General features: G+C 41.6%; 1 protein-coding gene across 2 annotated transcripts; it reads right to left on the bottom strand.

The window, feature by feature from the left end:
* Positions 1 to 285: 285 nt before the first annotated feature.
* LOC122765010 (bile salt export pump-like) lies at positions 286 to 14994 on the bottom strand. Of its 2 annotated transcripts, none has more exons than XM_044019027.1 (29): positions 14694 to 14994; positions 14499 to 14587; positions 14361 to 14379; positions 14212 to 14241; positions 14079 to 14130; positions 13717 to 13988; positions 13123 to 13210; positions 12536 to 12669; positions 12276 to 12447; positions 12064 to 12188; positions 11406 to 11580; positions 11134 to 11247; positions 10901 to 11011; positions 10687 to 10812; positions 9813 to 10016; positions 9554 to 9724; positions 8883 to 9084; positions 8721 to 8790; positions 8246 to 8360; positions 7932 to 8102; positions 7232 to 7336; positions 6992 to 7153; positions 6257 to 6460; positions 5394 to 5635; positions 5065 to 5221; positions 4676 to 4873; positions 3620 to 3826; positions 2396 to 2542; positions 286 to 1982 (listed from the first exon to the last, which is right to left on the bottom strand). In XM_044019027.1, exons 2-29 carry the CDS (start codon positions 14575 to 14577, stop codon positions 1782 to 1784), a joined length of 4053 nt encoding a protein of 1350 aa, XP_043874962.1. In that variant the 5' UTR covers positions 14578 to 14587; positions 14694 to 14994; the 3' UTR covers positions 286 to 1781. The 2 variants fall into 2 exon arrangements, with proteins under 2 accessions (XP_043874962.1, XP_043874963.1); XM_044019028.1 differs by having other exon boundaries at positions 11406 to 11451.
* Positions 14995 to 17123: the final 2129 nt, after the last annotated feature.

Raw genomic sequence — 17123 nt, 5'->3', positions numbered from 1 at the left:
CAATCGAAAGTGGTTTTCAGAATGCTACATCCCAGTCATCAGCCACAACATTAGAACCACTTACCTGCTGATCAGTGTATTAAAAGCTATGCATTTGTGTATTTGAATACACACATATACAGTAATTCGGTGTGTATGTTGTGTGTGTTTGTGTTTCTGTGTGTGTGTGTGCATGTTGATGGCATCCTTGTAGTATATGGAGCTGTTAACAACACATTTGTGCCATTTCAAGCTATTTTTAAGACATAATTCTCCTATGAAAAAAGAAATACACAACCCTCAATATGACCTGGCTAAAATGCTGTTTCTGAATTTAATTTTAATTTTTACAGTGTGAACATAGTGAAACATGTAATATATATATACAATTTTTCGATTGTATGAGATTTTACATTTGCCTCTATCCATACTGAGTATCTTATTTACTCATCCCATAGCGTTACCCAATGTCCCAAGTTTAAATTATATTAAAAAGAGTCTTTTAAATTAGCTTTTTCTTTTGCTGCCATGCATAGTCTTGCTGCAGAAGTCAATATAGTAATAATGATAATAATACTTTTTTCCTAAAAATTTACTTTACTTACTTTACAAATCTTTATTCTCCCAAAAGCAGATATAACGTCTGTTACAGTGCATGAAATAAAATTGCAGGCTATCATTAATTTAACGATAGGCTTTTACATTGATGTTTACACAAAACACATAGTTATTAAATTAAAATTGAAATAAAGAAAGATGAAAGCCATTTCATCAGCCATTAATTAGTAAAAGTAAGTAGAATATAAAGATTTGTTTGCATTGACTTAAGTTTCAAATACTGGAACAATATGACTCTGTGTCAAAACCCACATCTGCAGTTAGTCTCCCACTTTCGTGACATAATTCCTGTGTGTCAAACAAATTACCCACCAAAAAAAGGTCTTAGTGGACTTGTGTGATGTTTGTTATACCACTGCAAGATCCAAAAATAATTGATGAGTTAGAACATCCTCAAAGTCATGTGTGTGACTCCCCAAACCCCTCTCTTCATCACAGACATAATAAATACTGTTAGTGTGAACAGGAATATCATCTAAAGGTCCAGTGCAGGGGTGGGCAACTATTTTCCTCAACCACCAATGGGCTGGATGAATTCTTCTCAACATTAATATTATCTCTTTATAAAAAAACAGTAAATTGTAGTGTTTTGGTGTAAATTGGGCAGCATACAAACACACAATAAACAGACAGAATTAAGGAAAATGCAGATTGTATGCAATTATACCAAATAACTATTGAAAATATCAAATTAATACACTATATAATGAATACTATTGTGGTGTAGTGTAGTAATATGTTGTGTCTCTTAGGAGAGATTATTGGCATAAATCGAATAAAATACACTTACTGTACAGTAAGCGTGTTTGTATAAATGTATACTATGTACATTAGAATAAGGCCTTGCATTACGGAGGCAGCCACCTTGTTCCACCATGTTTCTACATCAGCCTGACAAAGAAGGAGAAAATGGCCGACAGAGTGGAGCAGTGGAGAGAGTTGTGAAATAGTGTTAACATCCTTTCTGGTTTGCGAAGGCCACCATAGTTCGTGATGTGCTTGTGAAAGAGGCGGCTGAGCGGAGAAGTCCTCCACGTCTGTTACAATCTGCAGGCTCACCATTAGATGGCGCACATTCTTACACACTGGACCTTTAAAGCAAACGTTTGGCTTCTGTTGAAACAGTGCCCCTCGCATTAGTCTCCATTGCCTTGCTCCTCATTAGATCTCGTTTCCCCGAGCAGTTAGCTGATTGGCGCTCCCGTGGTCACAAGCTTATGATAGGCTCCGTTCAGCGCCATGAGCTGGTCGTGCGCTCCTTTCTCTACTAACAGGCCCCTGGACATGACTGCGATGGTGTTAGAGTTCTGAATGGTAGACAGGCGGTGGGCAATGACGATGCATGTCCGACCCTCTCTGGCTTTGTCTAGAGCTTCTTGCACGATCTGAAATGGACATAAAAGGGAGCAGTGATCACAGGCAAGCAAACAGGCTGCAGCCATCAAGTGTTTTCCCCCACAATTATAGCAATTTCACAATCATACGCTGATTACTATCATTAGAATGTTCTAGTGGATCATTGTGCTTCAGATGTCTCTTTGCTCCACAGCAGGTTCAACCATTTGAGTAGGAGCTGCTACTGCATAGGCCCACAGACCCCATTCATCTTTAAGAGGCTCTACTGGAAGATTGGCATGAACTGTGAGCTGCTGGGGATAATAACAGAGATGATGAAAGATAATGATGTGAATGATAATAATAATTAGCTCGCTCCTCTCTTTGCTCTCTCTGCCCCGAGAATATCAGTCATCTGCGCTGCGCTGTGATTTGAAGTGATTTGAAGCGTATTGACGCACACCTTTTCACTTTCAGTGTCCAGCGCAGACGTGGCCTCATCCAGGAGCAGGATCTTGGGGTCACGGATGATCGCCCTGGCGATGGCGATGCGCTGCTTCTGACCACGAGACAACTGTGAACCCTGAGCGCCAACATTGGTGTCATATTTCTAAAAGGTGGAGACAAAAAACTTCTATTAAATGTGTTATTGCTACAGACCATATCAGTATAATGATCTAGCGTCAACAACCGATATCTAGGTCAAGAGTGCACTTGACTGGAGTTGAGTTGTTAAATAGTTGCCAGCATAACATAAAAACATAAAAAAAGCCATTTATACACTTCAGAATATGTTCAAAGTTTTATCTGTGACCACTTACTCTACCACACCAAAAACAGTTTTTAGCTTGTATAACATATAACATATTTTTATTTCATGATGGATACAGTAGTAGATCTCCTCCTGTGCACTATAATGCATTTTTCATTCGTTTTCTCTTTGGACTTTGGTGCAGGGGGAGTAACCAGCTCACTAGTTTCTGTTCTTCTTCAATACAACATGATGACCATTTTCTAAAACGATGGCCCCATTTAAAGTCTTGTGGATGATTACGCAGAGTACACTACAAACAACATGCTTAACTGGGGATTAGGTTAATTGGACACTCTAAATAGCCAGTAGCTGTGAATATGAGAGGGAATGGCTGTTTGTCTGTCCAGGGTGTATCCTGCCTTTTGCCCAGCTGGGATTGACTCCAGCCCACTGTGACCCTCAAAGTGACAGAAAATGATTGGATGGATGTAATGGCTCACTCATCTAAATATGGTTACTTTGCTGGCCAAAATACTACATTCAAGGTTTTAAAACACAAGTTCAGTGGTGGATAATGTCACAGGGGGCTGTCACTTTGTTTTCAGAACACAGAAAGCATTTTCACAGGGACGTTAGGGACGTTAGGGACCTTTTGAGATATGTAGGAGGAATCCTAGAGATAAGATTCACTGAAGGTCTGCACACACTCCTCATTCCCACATTATTATCCAAAGTGTGTGTGTGCACCAGCCACACTGCCACTGGCCTTGTTCTTATCAGCCTTTGTTTGCGTGCTGCCCCCCACTTGTTTGCCTTTACTAAGTGTCCACCTGTCCCCTGTTTGTTTTCGACACGTTGTTGAGGTACACCTCACGTGTTCTGCCTCTTTTTCCGCACCACAATAACCGCAGGTCCGTGATGTTCTCGCAGTACCTCAGGAAGCGCCATAACAAAGTCGTGGAGTTGAGCTTTCTTGGCGGCAGAGATGACGTCGTTCATGCCGATTTCTCGGGAGTTGTCGCCGTACTTGATGTTCTCCGCGATGCTGCAGTCAAACAGGATGGGCTCCTGGGACACAATGCCAATCTTGGAACGCAGGAAGGGCACATTGACACGGGTTGAGTCATGGCCATCGATCAGCTGCAGGAAGGTAATGATTTTCCCATGAGTAGAAAGCAATATAATAACAAAGATTTGAAATAGAATACGCTTAATGAGGTATCATACTACCCTATCAGCTGTAATTTCTCTTCTAAATACGCAGAGGTGATGCTGTCTTTTTTAAATCTGACAGAGAATCAGTATGAGTGTTTCCAAACCACTTCCAACTCAATTAAGGCCATCTGAATTTGGCAGGGGTCCCTTGCTGGCACAAATGCATGACTCCATCCTGAGTAGTATCCCAATTTTTAAATAGATCACAAAGTCAGCGGAAATGTCAGCAGGGGAACTGCAACTCTTGTCTGCCTTGGTGTAAAATCCATGGTGCGAGGGGTTAACAAGGTAAAGAAGGCAATTTCTTCTTTAGCTTTATTCTTTAGACAGCATAAACTAAAGATTTTAAGCATCTTACAAGCAACAAGCTGTTGGCATATCCTTTCATTCACTTTGGTTATTGTTGGGATTAAAGGTTCAATCATAAAGGTTAAATCAGACTAATACTTCCTCCTGAAAGCCAATGTTTTCAAATCCCACATTTCCAATTAGCAACACAGATTTTCTGTTGCTATTCTCATTATTCAAGCTTTAGACACTTGTTTTTATTTATTCCTGATGACAACTGACTTTAATGCCTCCAAAAATAAAAGTTTAGACAAATAGATTAAAAAATATGATAATTAGATCTGTATCAGCGCTGTATTTCCTAAATGAATGACATGAAAACCATAATTTGTTCATTAAAAACAGCTGTCAAACAAGAGAAATGACTTCAAGAATGTACCATTTGTAGTATTAAACTGTGAAAACGTTTAGAATATTCATCCTCACCACTCTGCCATGGTCAGGATCATAAAACCTCTCCAGCAGCTGCACGCTGGTGCTCTTCCCACAGCCACTGCTGCCCACAAAGGCCAACGTTTGACCAGGCTTCACCGACACATTCAGGCCATTCAGGACCTGGATGTCTGGCCTGGTGGGGTAAGTGAACTTGCAGTCAATAAACTCAATGTTCCCTTGGAAGTTATCCTGGATGGAGGAGGAGGAGAAGGAGGAGGAGAAGGGAGGAGAAAGAGAGCTCAGAGGTTGCTGTAGATTTGTGTTAGGGTGCCACCTTCTGTTCATAACAGGTAGGATTAGACTCTAACACTCTTACTTTACATATGAGCGTGATGGTATTGCACATACAATAACATATAGATTAACATGTGCCTTCATACCCATTTCTCTCCCCTGTCACTGTAGACGCTGATTCGAGGCACGCGGTCCAGCAGCTGGAAGAAACGTGCAGCTGAAATCTTGGCCTTGGCATAATCTGGGGTGTAGGAGGAGGCTCTTCCGAGGGCGGTGCCACTGGTGACGATTGCCGAGATCACTCTGCCACAAAGAAACCAGGGGGTCAGTCCGCATATCGAAGTTTTTCTCCACATTTTTGATCTGCTGATGGCAACTTTTCTTTCTTAACGGCCACATGACGACTGAATTGTGACCACTTTTACCTGCAATAGATTTACAAATGCAGGTCAGTGTCTTACCCTTCCTCACTCACCTGAACACCAGGCTGAAATGAAGCCCCTCCTGTCGCACCAAGTAACCGCCAAACCTATAAGAGGCGGCATTGGTCAAGAAGACGACACACTGGGCGAAACCGTAGCAGGCGCCATACACGTTTGCTTTCTTTAAGGCGGCTTGGAAGGGAGCGTCGAGTTGGGACTCGTACATGTCCACAAAATTCCTCTCCTTCCCCAGACCTGCGATGGTACGGATGTTGTTCAAAGCCTCACCAGAAATCTGTAACGGGGGGAGCTGCTGTGAAATTCTGATACCAGATTAAAGGGTGTTTTTAATGTGTGAAGAAGGATAAGATATGGATAAACTATTTGCTCTGCTTATCTGTAACCTATTTAATGGCTGCCACAGTAAACCAATCCTTGCCATAGGGATCATTTTATGTTCATCTAATACAATTAATGTGGATGGGTGGGGTTTATCACACTAAGCTAATTAAAGTAGTTCACAGTTAAAGGACTTTTGAATACTTTATCTTCCTGGCTCACTCCTGACTGTATTGTCCTGAGGTTTGTTAAGTCATTTTTTCTATCACTGTGGCCCCAATAGGAAATCAACCTGACAGCTCTGTGTGCTAACGCACTAAATTGCAAGATTTCACTAAATTATATAATAACCCTAATAAAATGCTCTGGGACTTAGATCTAAGCTCCGCTGTAGAGTGAAAGATAAAGGAGAGACTGGTGCAAAGATCTTTCTTATCTGCCGTTAAGAGAAGAGTAAGTGTCAAGGACATCACCTTCCACCTAGGGTTTTGCAGGGTTACTGTGATAACAGCTTCCACCATCACAATGATATGCCAGAAACAGGAAGTAGTGCAAAAAAAATCAAACGATATCTGACCTGTCCAGCTGCTTCCATAGCCTGCTTGTCCTGCTTTGCAAAGCCGGTGAGCATACGCGCCTGGAAGCCTCCAGACAGAGCAATAAATGGCAGGAAGCAGAGGATGAGCATTGTGAGCTTCCAGCTGAAGAAGAAGGACATCAGAATGGCCACGCCGATGTTGGTTATAGAGTTGACGATCATGCCAATCTGCGAGCCTGTGGCCTGGGAGGGCAACAAATGGGAAAGGAGATCGTACAATGTGCAGATTGTTTCGCAGGAATGAACCACATTGAGTCTTTTGTGCAAGAACACAGCAAATAATGAAACAATTCCAGGTGTAATGGCAGTGTCACAACCTCACTCTCTGCTTCTGTGGCTCCCTGACTTTTGTAGAAAAACAGTTGTTGGAGAATGGAGAGAGTTACAGAAATCCGTTATGTGAAGGCGATGCTCCCTGATGTACTTGTGAATGCGTTTGATCGAAGGAGTCCACCATTTTTTACAATTTGGTGTCTCACCGTCCGTTTTTACAAATGGACTCTTGAAAATGAATGACTATTTTAAGTTGATTGTAGAAAGTGAGCCTGCATATAATGAAATAATAATAAAATCCTTTCAAAAACCAATGCCAAAAAAAGAAACTAAACCAATTTTTGAAGTCCCTCTGAAATCATACTATAAAAACAGAGGCCTATACATGCATATAATCTTATTATACTTGTTGGGTTTTTTCATACAGAGGCTGTAACTCACCCCTTGAACCTGTGAGGCATCAGTAGCCAGACGTGTGGTCAGTGCTCCGGGGCTGTTCCTGTGATCATCAAACCAGCCGATCTCTTGGCCCAGCATGGCATGGAAGCCGAGCCGCCGCAGCCTGCGGGTCAGCAGCTCGCCGGATTTGGAGAAGGCGTAACCCTAGAGACAAGACACACCCTTGATGGAGGGAAATGGGATTCATTCCACAACCTTGAACACGACCTGCTGCTACTCTACCTGCAGCATCTGGGTGAAGAAAGAGACCACACCGACCATGACGAAGAACAAGCAGATGCTGTCAATCTCCTTCCTCTGAGCCACAGGGTCGGTTACTGAGAACGTCTACACAGACACACACATGCACAATGTTTGGTTTTTTTTAAAGCTTGACACTCATGTATCAACAGGAACATTGTTCCATACTGAAACTCCACCTAATTCCATTGGTCTCATTCAAATATCATTCTAAATCACATTTCTTTTGCAAATCTCTGAACACAGTGCATCATTCAGGACACTTTATTAAACTAAAAACACCTCTATGTCAGTAAGTAATAATTAATAATAAATAATAGAACTAGAAATAATAGAAAATACTACAATTTAGTCTCTTTCATGTTGTTCCTGTCAATTTGAAGAACACTTGCCAGATTCAAAAAGAGGCTCTAAGTGACTTACACTTAACATGTTTTTGTATCTGTGCAGTTTCTTTTATAAAGTTTATCACTGCATTTATTAAAATTACACGTATTTTGCTACACGAAATAGGTAGCATGTGTTGTATAATAACTGTACAGTTTTAAAAAGACAAAACATAAGAAATGTAGTTTCTGGAAACTGTAGCATGTTCCATAAATACCGACACTAAATTAATCGTCAGTTTCTACAAATAGTATCTTAATCTTTAGAAGAAGAAAAAAAACAACTAGAACTTTACGGCCAAGATTTGACTGAAGAGTAGAGAGTAGACAGGGTTGACTCCTCCATTTATTGCAGCACCAATGGATCCAAAAAGCATATAGGGCCACTCAGGTAAGTTGTACTTCAGGATCCTGGAAACCGGAGCAGGTTCTATAATTTCCTCCTCCTCCTCCTCCTCTGGGACATTCTGAGATTTTTAGAAACATATGAGCTGGCATATATGGCAAAAAAATATTAACCTTGTATATTCTCTGAGAACAGATGTTTCACTCCATGCTTCAACTACCCACACAGAAAATTGCATGCAAATGCGTACACATACTCACATACCTTATCTGCCTGTGAGACAGAGTAGGCTCTGGGGCCAAGCTCTCCAACGATGGGAACTGAAGACTCTGGGATCAGGTTGGACAGCTGGGACCTGGAGCGCTGGCGGATTGAGGATCTGAAAAACACAGTACGATATTGTCACTGCTGCTGCTGCTGTTGCTGCTGATGGTGTTGGTGTTCATTTTTTTTTTGGCACTAGGTGTAATAGCGCATTTGCTGCTGCATATTTTGTAAGTGGCTGTGGATGATAGAGTAGACTAAATGCTCTGAGTGTCAAAATAAATGGAAGTAGGCAATTAAGAAAATGAAAGCACTGGTTTCTACAATGACACAAGTCAATTTCAGCCACAGAATGACTACTGTAATGATCCCATTTAGATGCTCAGTCACAAGCAGGTAAATGAATATTATGCACAAGTAGGCAAATGAGCAAGTAATGAAGGTCGGGAGGTGGGGGAATGTGTTTGTGTTCTACCTCAAACTAGCACGGTAGCTTCCTGCTCTGGATATATTCAGCCTCTCTGGCTCTTCTTCTTTTTCAGCCACTAATGAAAAAGAGACAGTTTCAGTGCATGATGATGTCTGCATGTTGTTGTTTTTTTGTGGAGACATTGTCCCCCCCCTCAGTTGGACCCACTTTGTCGAGCCTTCTCGTTCAGGGCCTTGTCTCCTTGACTCTGCAGGGTAACGAGCGTGAAGTAGACTCCCTTCCTCTCCAGCAGCTCATTGTGCTTGCCCTTCTCCACCGCGCGTCCATGCTCAAACCCAACGATCACGTCAGCGTTCTTTATGGTGGACAGTCGGTGAGCGATGGAGATGGTGGTGCGACCCAGGCGAACCTATGGCAAACTCAGATTTATAGCAGTGTAGTATTTTACGCTTAGAACCAAGACAATTCACCCTGATAGCTTTATAAGACTTTGAAAGGGACACCATCACTGGCCTCAATGGTTGAGTGAGTTGTCTTTCAACTGAAAAGTTGTGGGTTTGATTCCCGACTCTGCTCGTCTACCGATGTGTCTTTGAGCAAGACACTTAACCCCATGTTGCTCCTGACGGCTGTGTCGGCATCGTGTGAATGGTTTTGAAAGAGAATGCGCTGCTCATACAGTAGATGTGTTTTAAGAATGTGTGAGTGAATGTGTGTGAAGCGGTGAATCGCAAAACGTGTACAGCAGCTTTGAGTGGTCATCAAAGGGCTATATAAATGCACACCATTTACCATTGGTACCATTCATTTAGACTGACCGACTAACTGACCAACCGATTATTCTTATTAAATTAGACCAGATTAGACCTCACACTTACTTTATCCAGAGCCTCTTGAACTATAGCCTCACTCTCATTGTCAAGGGCAGAGGTCGCCATGTCCAGCAGCAGGATGCGAGGATTCCTGACCAGCGCTCGAGCGATGGCAATGCGCTGCTTCTGACCTCCACTCATTTGACCTCCACCCTCACCCACCAAGGTGTCAAATTTCTTTTAAATAAAAAAAAAAAAAAATCAATCTTATTTGCTCCTAACATAGTTTTTGCTCATGTTTGTTGTACACCGCTGGATCCTCCACCTGTGGCAGGTCCATGATGAAGTTGTAGGCGTTGGCCTCCTTGGCAGCGGTGATGATGTCCTCCATAGAGACGCCTGGTCGACCGTAGCGTATGTTTTCAGCGATGGTGGTGGCGAACAGCACAGGCTCCTGCTCCACAATGCCGATCAGTGAGCGCAGCCACTGGATGTTCAGTCCTCTGATGTCATGGCCATCCAGAGTCACCTAAGATGGAGGGCAGAGAGAGCAACTGATTTTACTGAAATTGCTTGTTGATGTTTTTGAAAGGTCCAGTTTATAAGAATACATTAGTGACGTCTAACAGTGAGACTGCAGAGTGCAACGATGCTTTACGTAGTTGGAGCGTGTCTTCTTTTCTTTTTCTATTGCAAAATGCACATCTGTGCAAGCTCCCGTAAATGGCAGAATCCAGGGGCAGAAGGAGTGCAGGGGAGGGGGGAGGGTAAGTGCTAGGACAGAAAATACTAATTCAATTTCTGCCATTGCCTCTTAAATGTTACACTCTTGACCTTTAATGACTTTTCAGTACTGTTTTTTTGTCTTTTTCTTTTCCAACAACGCATCAAATTAGATAGTTAGTCTTGTGCTAAATGAGCCCTTTTTCTACTCAAGAACATGAAAGGAATAAGGAAGGAAAGTGCGGACAGACCTCTAATTACAGTAAAAGTGGAGAAAATGGGGCTGTTAGCGAGCCATTGGCTGAATAATTAAAGAGATTATCATGTACTTCCAAAATCCTGAGGGGATGTTATTTTTGTAGCCGCTAGAATAAACCTTAAGAGGAAGGCAGTAGCTGTTACAGTGTGTCATGGGAGTTAACGGAAGAGACACAAATCACAGTGTATTATGCGAGGAACATGAAGATAAAACTTACCATGCCCTCTTTTGGGTCATAGAAGCGCTGGATGAGCTGAACAGCTGTACTCTTCCCAGCTCCACTTGGACCAACAAAGGCTGTGGTTTCTCCTGTTTTTACTGCAACACTGAGCTGATCCAGTGTCTGAGTACAAGAGACATTGCAGAAGGTACATTGAATATCTCTTAATCTTTCTTTTTTTAGGAGTATAATTCAACATCAGTACCAGTACCATGACTTCGGGTCTGGACGGGTAGTAGAAGGTCACATTGTGAAACTCGATGTCTCCTTTGACTCTGTCAAGCTTATAGCCAGCCTCGGATAAACAGTCGATCTCCGGCTCCTGTGTTTTTTTTTTTGTTTTTTTTTTTAAATAAAACAGTGTGAATATACAGTTTATGATCAGGATCATTATTATATCATTTCAAGATCGTTCTTGTGAGAATCTTGCAATGTGCTTCTCACTCTGTCAATAGTCTCAAAGATGATGGTAGCGGCGCCGCGGCCTGAAGCAAATGCCTCCAGACAAGGGGAGGCCTGTCCCAAATTCATTGCCGCAATCAAAACACCAAAGAACACCTGAAATGAGGAGGTCATTTAATTGTGAATCTTTTTTTTTAATCTGTGTTGGCTGGTAAGAATAAAAAGTGGTTTTAAAGTTCATTCTTTCATTGCACTGCAGGAGACATTGAATACAGTATACACCAGGTCATTTTTCATTATGGTGGGTGTGATACCTGCAGTAGTGTTCCTGGTGTGTACTCGGCAGCATCCACCACCAGACTAGAGCCATACCAGAAGGCCAGTCCATAGCATAAAAAGATGATAAGCCACATATATCCAGTAAAGAAGCCCATAATCAGACCCTTCCTGATGCCCCAGCGCTGCGCTGATATCAGGTTCCTGTCATACCTGTTAAACCAAAACAAGGCGGTTTGCATTACTGTGTATACTGTATATATATATATAGCTGTAATTTACTTGTTTTGCATAATGTATAGCTTCGTTTATAACTACTATGACAATAAAGTATCTTGTCTTGTGTACTTTGAAAAAGTGGGAACAGACTTCGAGCAACGCACGGCATGGTTGAGCCAACAGAATATGAATAAGACATAATGAAAAAGTGAATACTGCACCTGCCCTAAATATTACTGTCGTAGCTGAAACTATACTCATTGAGAACATTTACCAACCTTATAAAGTGAGATTAGAAGCTCATTTTTACATAGATTTCCATTCAAACAGCCTCCTGTTTTCATCCAGCAGAGTTACTAACTACTAGTTGCTAACTGCTTCTTCCATCCTACCTCCTGGGCTTCACTTTTCAAACCAGAAGACCGACCTTGAAAAGGTTCAAAGTAGGGCCCCCATGTCCCCTGTTGCATCTTTTACCTTTGCACCTCTTTGTTCTCCCCACCGAAAGCAGCCACGGTCCTGATGGAGGAGAGAACCTCGTCAGCCACAGCTCCAGCTTTAGCGTAGGCCTGCAGCTCCATCCCTGTCAGCTTAGCCACAAACTGGGATCAGAGAAAAAACCAGAGAGATGCAATTAGTGGAGAAGAAATCCGGAGCCAGGTGAAGGTAAGAAAAAGAGCAAATCTTACCAGAGCCATAAAACCAGCTCCAATACCAATGAGAGGACTTGCTGCAACAATGACAAGAGTCAACTTCCAACCTTTGACAAAGCCAATGCAGAAGCCACACACGAAGGTGGTGAAGCGCTGCAAAAAAATGGCAACTTGATCCGCGATGGCATCGTTGATCTTGTTGATATCACTATAACGCAGATAAGTCCACTGTTAGACGGCTCACACCAACACTCCACACGTGACATTATGAGGCAGGGGTCAGTCGCTCCACTCACTCTGACATGCGAGTGTTGAGTTCACCCACAGACGTGCAGTCAAACCAGCCAATCTCCATCCTCATCACTTTACTGAAGTACATTCTCCTGATGAGCTGGATCTGCTTGGCAGCGGCTGTCACCCACAGTGAGATCTGTTCAATGTACAAGAAATTTTTATACACAGATCTGCATGGGATCAAGGGATGTACACCTGAGCCTGTGGACTGTGAGTTCACAGCTTTGTCGTGACTGAGAACGCACAGTAACTGCGATGAGGTCATGGCGATGTTAATAGGGTTTGGGCATAGACTGATTTTAAGAGGTGGACGCAGTCCTCTGGTTCTCCAACATAGAAATAAAAGTATATCGAATAGCTAACAGGGCAACTTTGCTAGTTGCAGAAAGAACTGAGTTTCTACATTTCCCTAAATAAGACAGTAACTATCATTTCTAGTTGCAGGTGACAGCTGTGAACATCTGGTTTCAAAAAACTGACAGGTGGCTCGAACCTTTACACTGGGAGTTATTTTGCAACCAGGATCATTCATTACCATTCAAAAGCGAAGGTTTGAGTGATGTGTTTGTGTTTGTCGTGAAAGACTAACCTGAAAGTATCCAAGCACGAACACAGCTGCTCCAATTCCAACATAATAGTAGGCAAATTGGGTCATTTCATACTCGATGTCTAGAAGCCTGAAAGTCAGCACACTTAGAGTGAATTAAGTATACACTCTGTGTGACAAACACACACAGAGAAACCTGAACAAATACAATCTTACTATTATTACAGTGTGCAACAAAGCATGTTTGTACAAATACATAATTTGTACAACGTTTTTCAATTTACTTTCACATTTATATTTCTGTTCTTTAGGTTATTGTATTCTATTATTCTGTGAAGTGAAGTAAAGTTCCCTGGTGTAGGATCAAGGGAGTCTAATCTAGTCTTTGGGTTTTTGTAGATTTAGAATAAGCTTTTTTATATATGTATACTTTTGATAAAGGCCTTGTTACGTTCCTGACAACAGTGCAAATGAAGAAGAATGATGTGAAGGCCTCTGTAGTTCTCAGAGAATGAGAGGAGTACAATCTGCACTGTCACCATTAGATTACTGGTACACTGGACCTTTAGTGTAACATTTTATTCACACTGTAGCTGAAAACAAATCCCAATCTCATGCATTTCACAACTCCCTTACCCACACGGCCTGGGCTCCCATGTCGAATTGCTCATGAGGCTCCAGTCTGAATGGTTCAGCACCACTGCAGTGAAGTTCTTCCACTGGATTGTGTTGTTCACACACTCCTTCCTGTCGTCGCTCAGCTCGTTCAGCTCGATGTCATACTCGATGAAGGTGTCGGTGAGCAGACCGAACACCAGCAGCATGAGGGGCTGGGCCGAGCCGTGCAGCACCGCACACACACTGCCCACCACCATCATCAGCACATCTTTGCATGAGGCAAAACGGAACTGGAGAGAGAATAATGTGTTACACACACACTTGCATTGGAGTAGCGAGGCCAGGTGCCAAAACACTGTGGGGGAAAAAAGGTGTTTTACCAGCTGAAAGAAGCCGACCCTGATGGCTGGTTGTTCTGCTTTTTTCTGAGCTCTGTTTGGAATAGAATAAAACATTTTTTTTTTTTTTTTAAAGATGAGGGGAATGTTGTTAAATTGCCTTATTTTTACTCACTTTTCATCCTTATTAGATTTCGTTATTGTCCTGCGTGAAAGAGAACAGAAACCTTAAACCACCTCACCTCAAAAAAAGTGTTACAGTATCCTCCAGAAAAACCGTTTTTCTATTTAATCTGTTAATATTGACAAATGAGTAATACTTACATGTATGAGTCATTTGGTTCTGCAAGAATGAAACGTGCAGGCATTAAGTACTTAAATAAACATCTGTAGATCTTGATCATATTATCTTAATCAAATAATATATCATTAATTAGAGAATTTTAGATGATAGGGAATTACCGTCATGTGAAATCTCATAGCTGTGGTTTTCCTGTCCCAGTTTTTTAATGCTTTGCAGTTTGACTGATCCAGTTGGCATGTTGTCTCATCTATGAGGAGCAGAATTATTATTATGTTAATAATGGTTAATAATAATGTTTTAGGGTTTTTGTTAGGTAAAGTAATGAAAATGGAAAAACCAAAAAATGTACTTACACAAGAAAGCTGTTGTCTTTATCCTTGACTGAAACTGATCATGGGTTCTGCAGAAAGCAGGGAAATCAGATTAAATCAGCAGCAAGAGAGACACACAAGTCCTGTATCCTGGAGTTAAGCCGCAAAGTGCAACAGGTGGTTGTAGTTGTTGGAGATTGTCACTCAGACGCAGAACAACACTGTGTGCCTTGGCAGGAATTCGCATGCTCTTATTGAACAGAATTGGGCTTGGCTGGAGCTCGAGGTCAGAGTGTTGTGTTTGAGGGTAAGTGTCCTGTCGGTTTATGCTGCCGCACAGGACAGTAACCTCAGCGGAGCAAACATTTCACCTACAGAGACCTCACACTGTTTCTGCTGAACGTGAGCAACGCGTTTGCACGAGGCTTTGATGGCGCTGAGTATGATGTAACATACTGTATATGATCATGTATACTAGAGAGAGATTCTTTACTTTGAATTATTTAGGTTTGCAGTTCTGATAATTCAGTGTGCTGAAAATATTTTTTTAATTGTTTCTCTTAGGGCAAATATTTAGGCTATAGTTCTCCTAAAAATTAGACCCACACAACTAAACTGCATTCTCAATTATGTTTTATCAGGAACACGTTTTCTGAAGCAAAATTATTTGAAATGTTTTCATGTCTACTGATATTTTGCATGATGTAATACACACAAATGACAAACAGTGCAGGGAGAGGCATAAAGAACTTATTTGAAGCCTCCACCTAAATACACACTTTCACTGAACTACACAGCAGGCAATATACCAAGACTACATTAATACTTAAAAGAAAATCCACAAAATTGCAGTTATGAGGTTATTTCGAAGGCATCTAGAGGAAAAGTGTTCAGCTGGAGGAGAAAACCTGGGAAGAGCTGAGGAGGAATGGAAGTTTGCTTTATATAATAACCCCGAAACATTGACGTGATCAGTCATAAAAATGGGCAGTTTCTTAAAAAGAGGATCAGATGGGCTGTTTAGAAAAATACTTCCCCAAACTATGTTGGAGGATTGCGGACAGGTTAAGGATTGCGTACAGGTTAAACTGAAATTCCCAGATATCACCTGAAACCAGGCTCCTATAGGATGATGCCAGCTGCCAAACACACTGTTGTCCACTCAGATGTGCCATACTTTGTCTATTTTCCTCTAAATGGGAGCTAAATGTACAAAATTGACTTTAATTTCGATTGAAAAATAATGGCTGAGAGTATTAAGTCCTCAGGGAAATGTTTACTGACCTTATACATTAAATTAAGTAAGAATAAGACCATTTAAATGGAGTTCTTTTTGCAGCCATTTGAGTCACCCCTGGGTGGATAACTTCTACATCCATCCTACTATCCCGGGCTTAACTTTTCAAACCAGAAGACTATATCCATTTTCTATAGTTGTGAACTTCTAACTATCTGCAGATTGAAACAAACAGATGACTCCTCTGCTGTCCTTCCCTTTATTTTGTTTTTGCTTCTTTGTTCCCCTGGTTAAAGCAAGGTATTTGCCTAATATTCATATAAAAAAGCTTTTTCTGATGTTATGTGAACCAAACCATACATCTGCAACTTGGGTGACAGCAGCTCAGTGGTAGAAAGTTGTCTCTGTTGTGGTTTCGATTCCTGGCTCTGCTCGTCTACATGCCAGTGTGTTCTTGGGCAAGACACTTACGCCCATGTTGCTTCGAAATGGAAGATGAGTTATAGAAAGTGCACTGCACACAGATGTGCTGTGTGAAGGGGTGAATGGCAAAACTGTAGTGTAGAGCCGCCGTGAGTGGTCGTCAAACTAGAAAAGTGCTAGGGTGTTATTTATACATTCACACACTCTGCACCAGGAGTGTGATCAGTACTTAAAACACAGTGTAGATGTTGTGACATTTCAAAAGCACTGCACTCAAGGTCATTGCCCTCCTCCTGCTCCACTCCCTGGTCTCATCTTTAAGTGTCATTTCGCCTTCCAAATACACACAGATACACTTATTTAATTTGATTCACTCTTTTAGAACTTCACCACAAATTACAATGCTTGCTGATCTTTTGTTTGAAGATCAGGTGCAAATTGGAAACAAGTGTTGATATTGGGTGCAAAAGTGTTTTTTAATCCTTAATCCAACACCTCTGTGTTGCCTACTAACTTTAATTCATATCGCTTTGACGGATTGGGCATGTGATAAAAAGTTGTTTTTAACGGTTTACTTGCTGATGGAAATGAACTGTGGGTCATTGACTGCTGCGTTCAATGGCAGTCAGGAAACAACAGAGAGGAGTGTCCGGGACATACTATTTCGAAGATTCTCGTCCCTGACGTCCCCCACTGTCGTCATGTTGTCATGATGATTAATGGAGATGTATGGAGAAAAGGAAAGGTTAATTCTGCTCAGTGTATACTTCAATTGTCTGAATCATTTACATGGGTTGTGGTTTGCAGTTGCA

This window comes from Solea senegalensis, linkage group LG2, assembly GCF_019176455.1.
Source record: "Solea senegalensis isolate Sse05_10M linkage group LG2, IFAPA_SoseM_1, whole genome shotgun sequence".
Lineage (NCBI taxonomy): Eukaryota > Metazoa > Chordata > Actinopteri > Pleuronectiformes > Soleidae > Solea > Solea senegalensis.
This window is presented reverse-complemented; position numbering and strand designations above follow the sequence as displayed.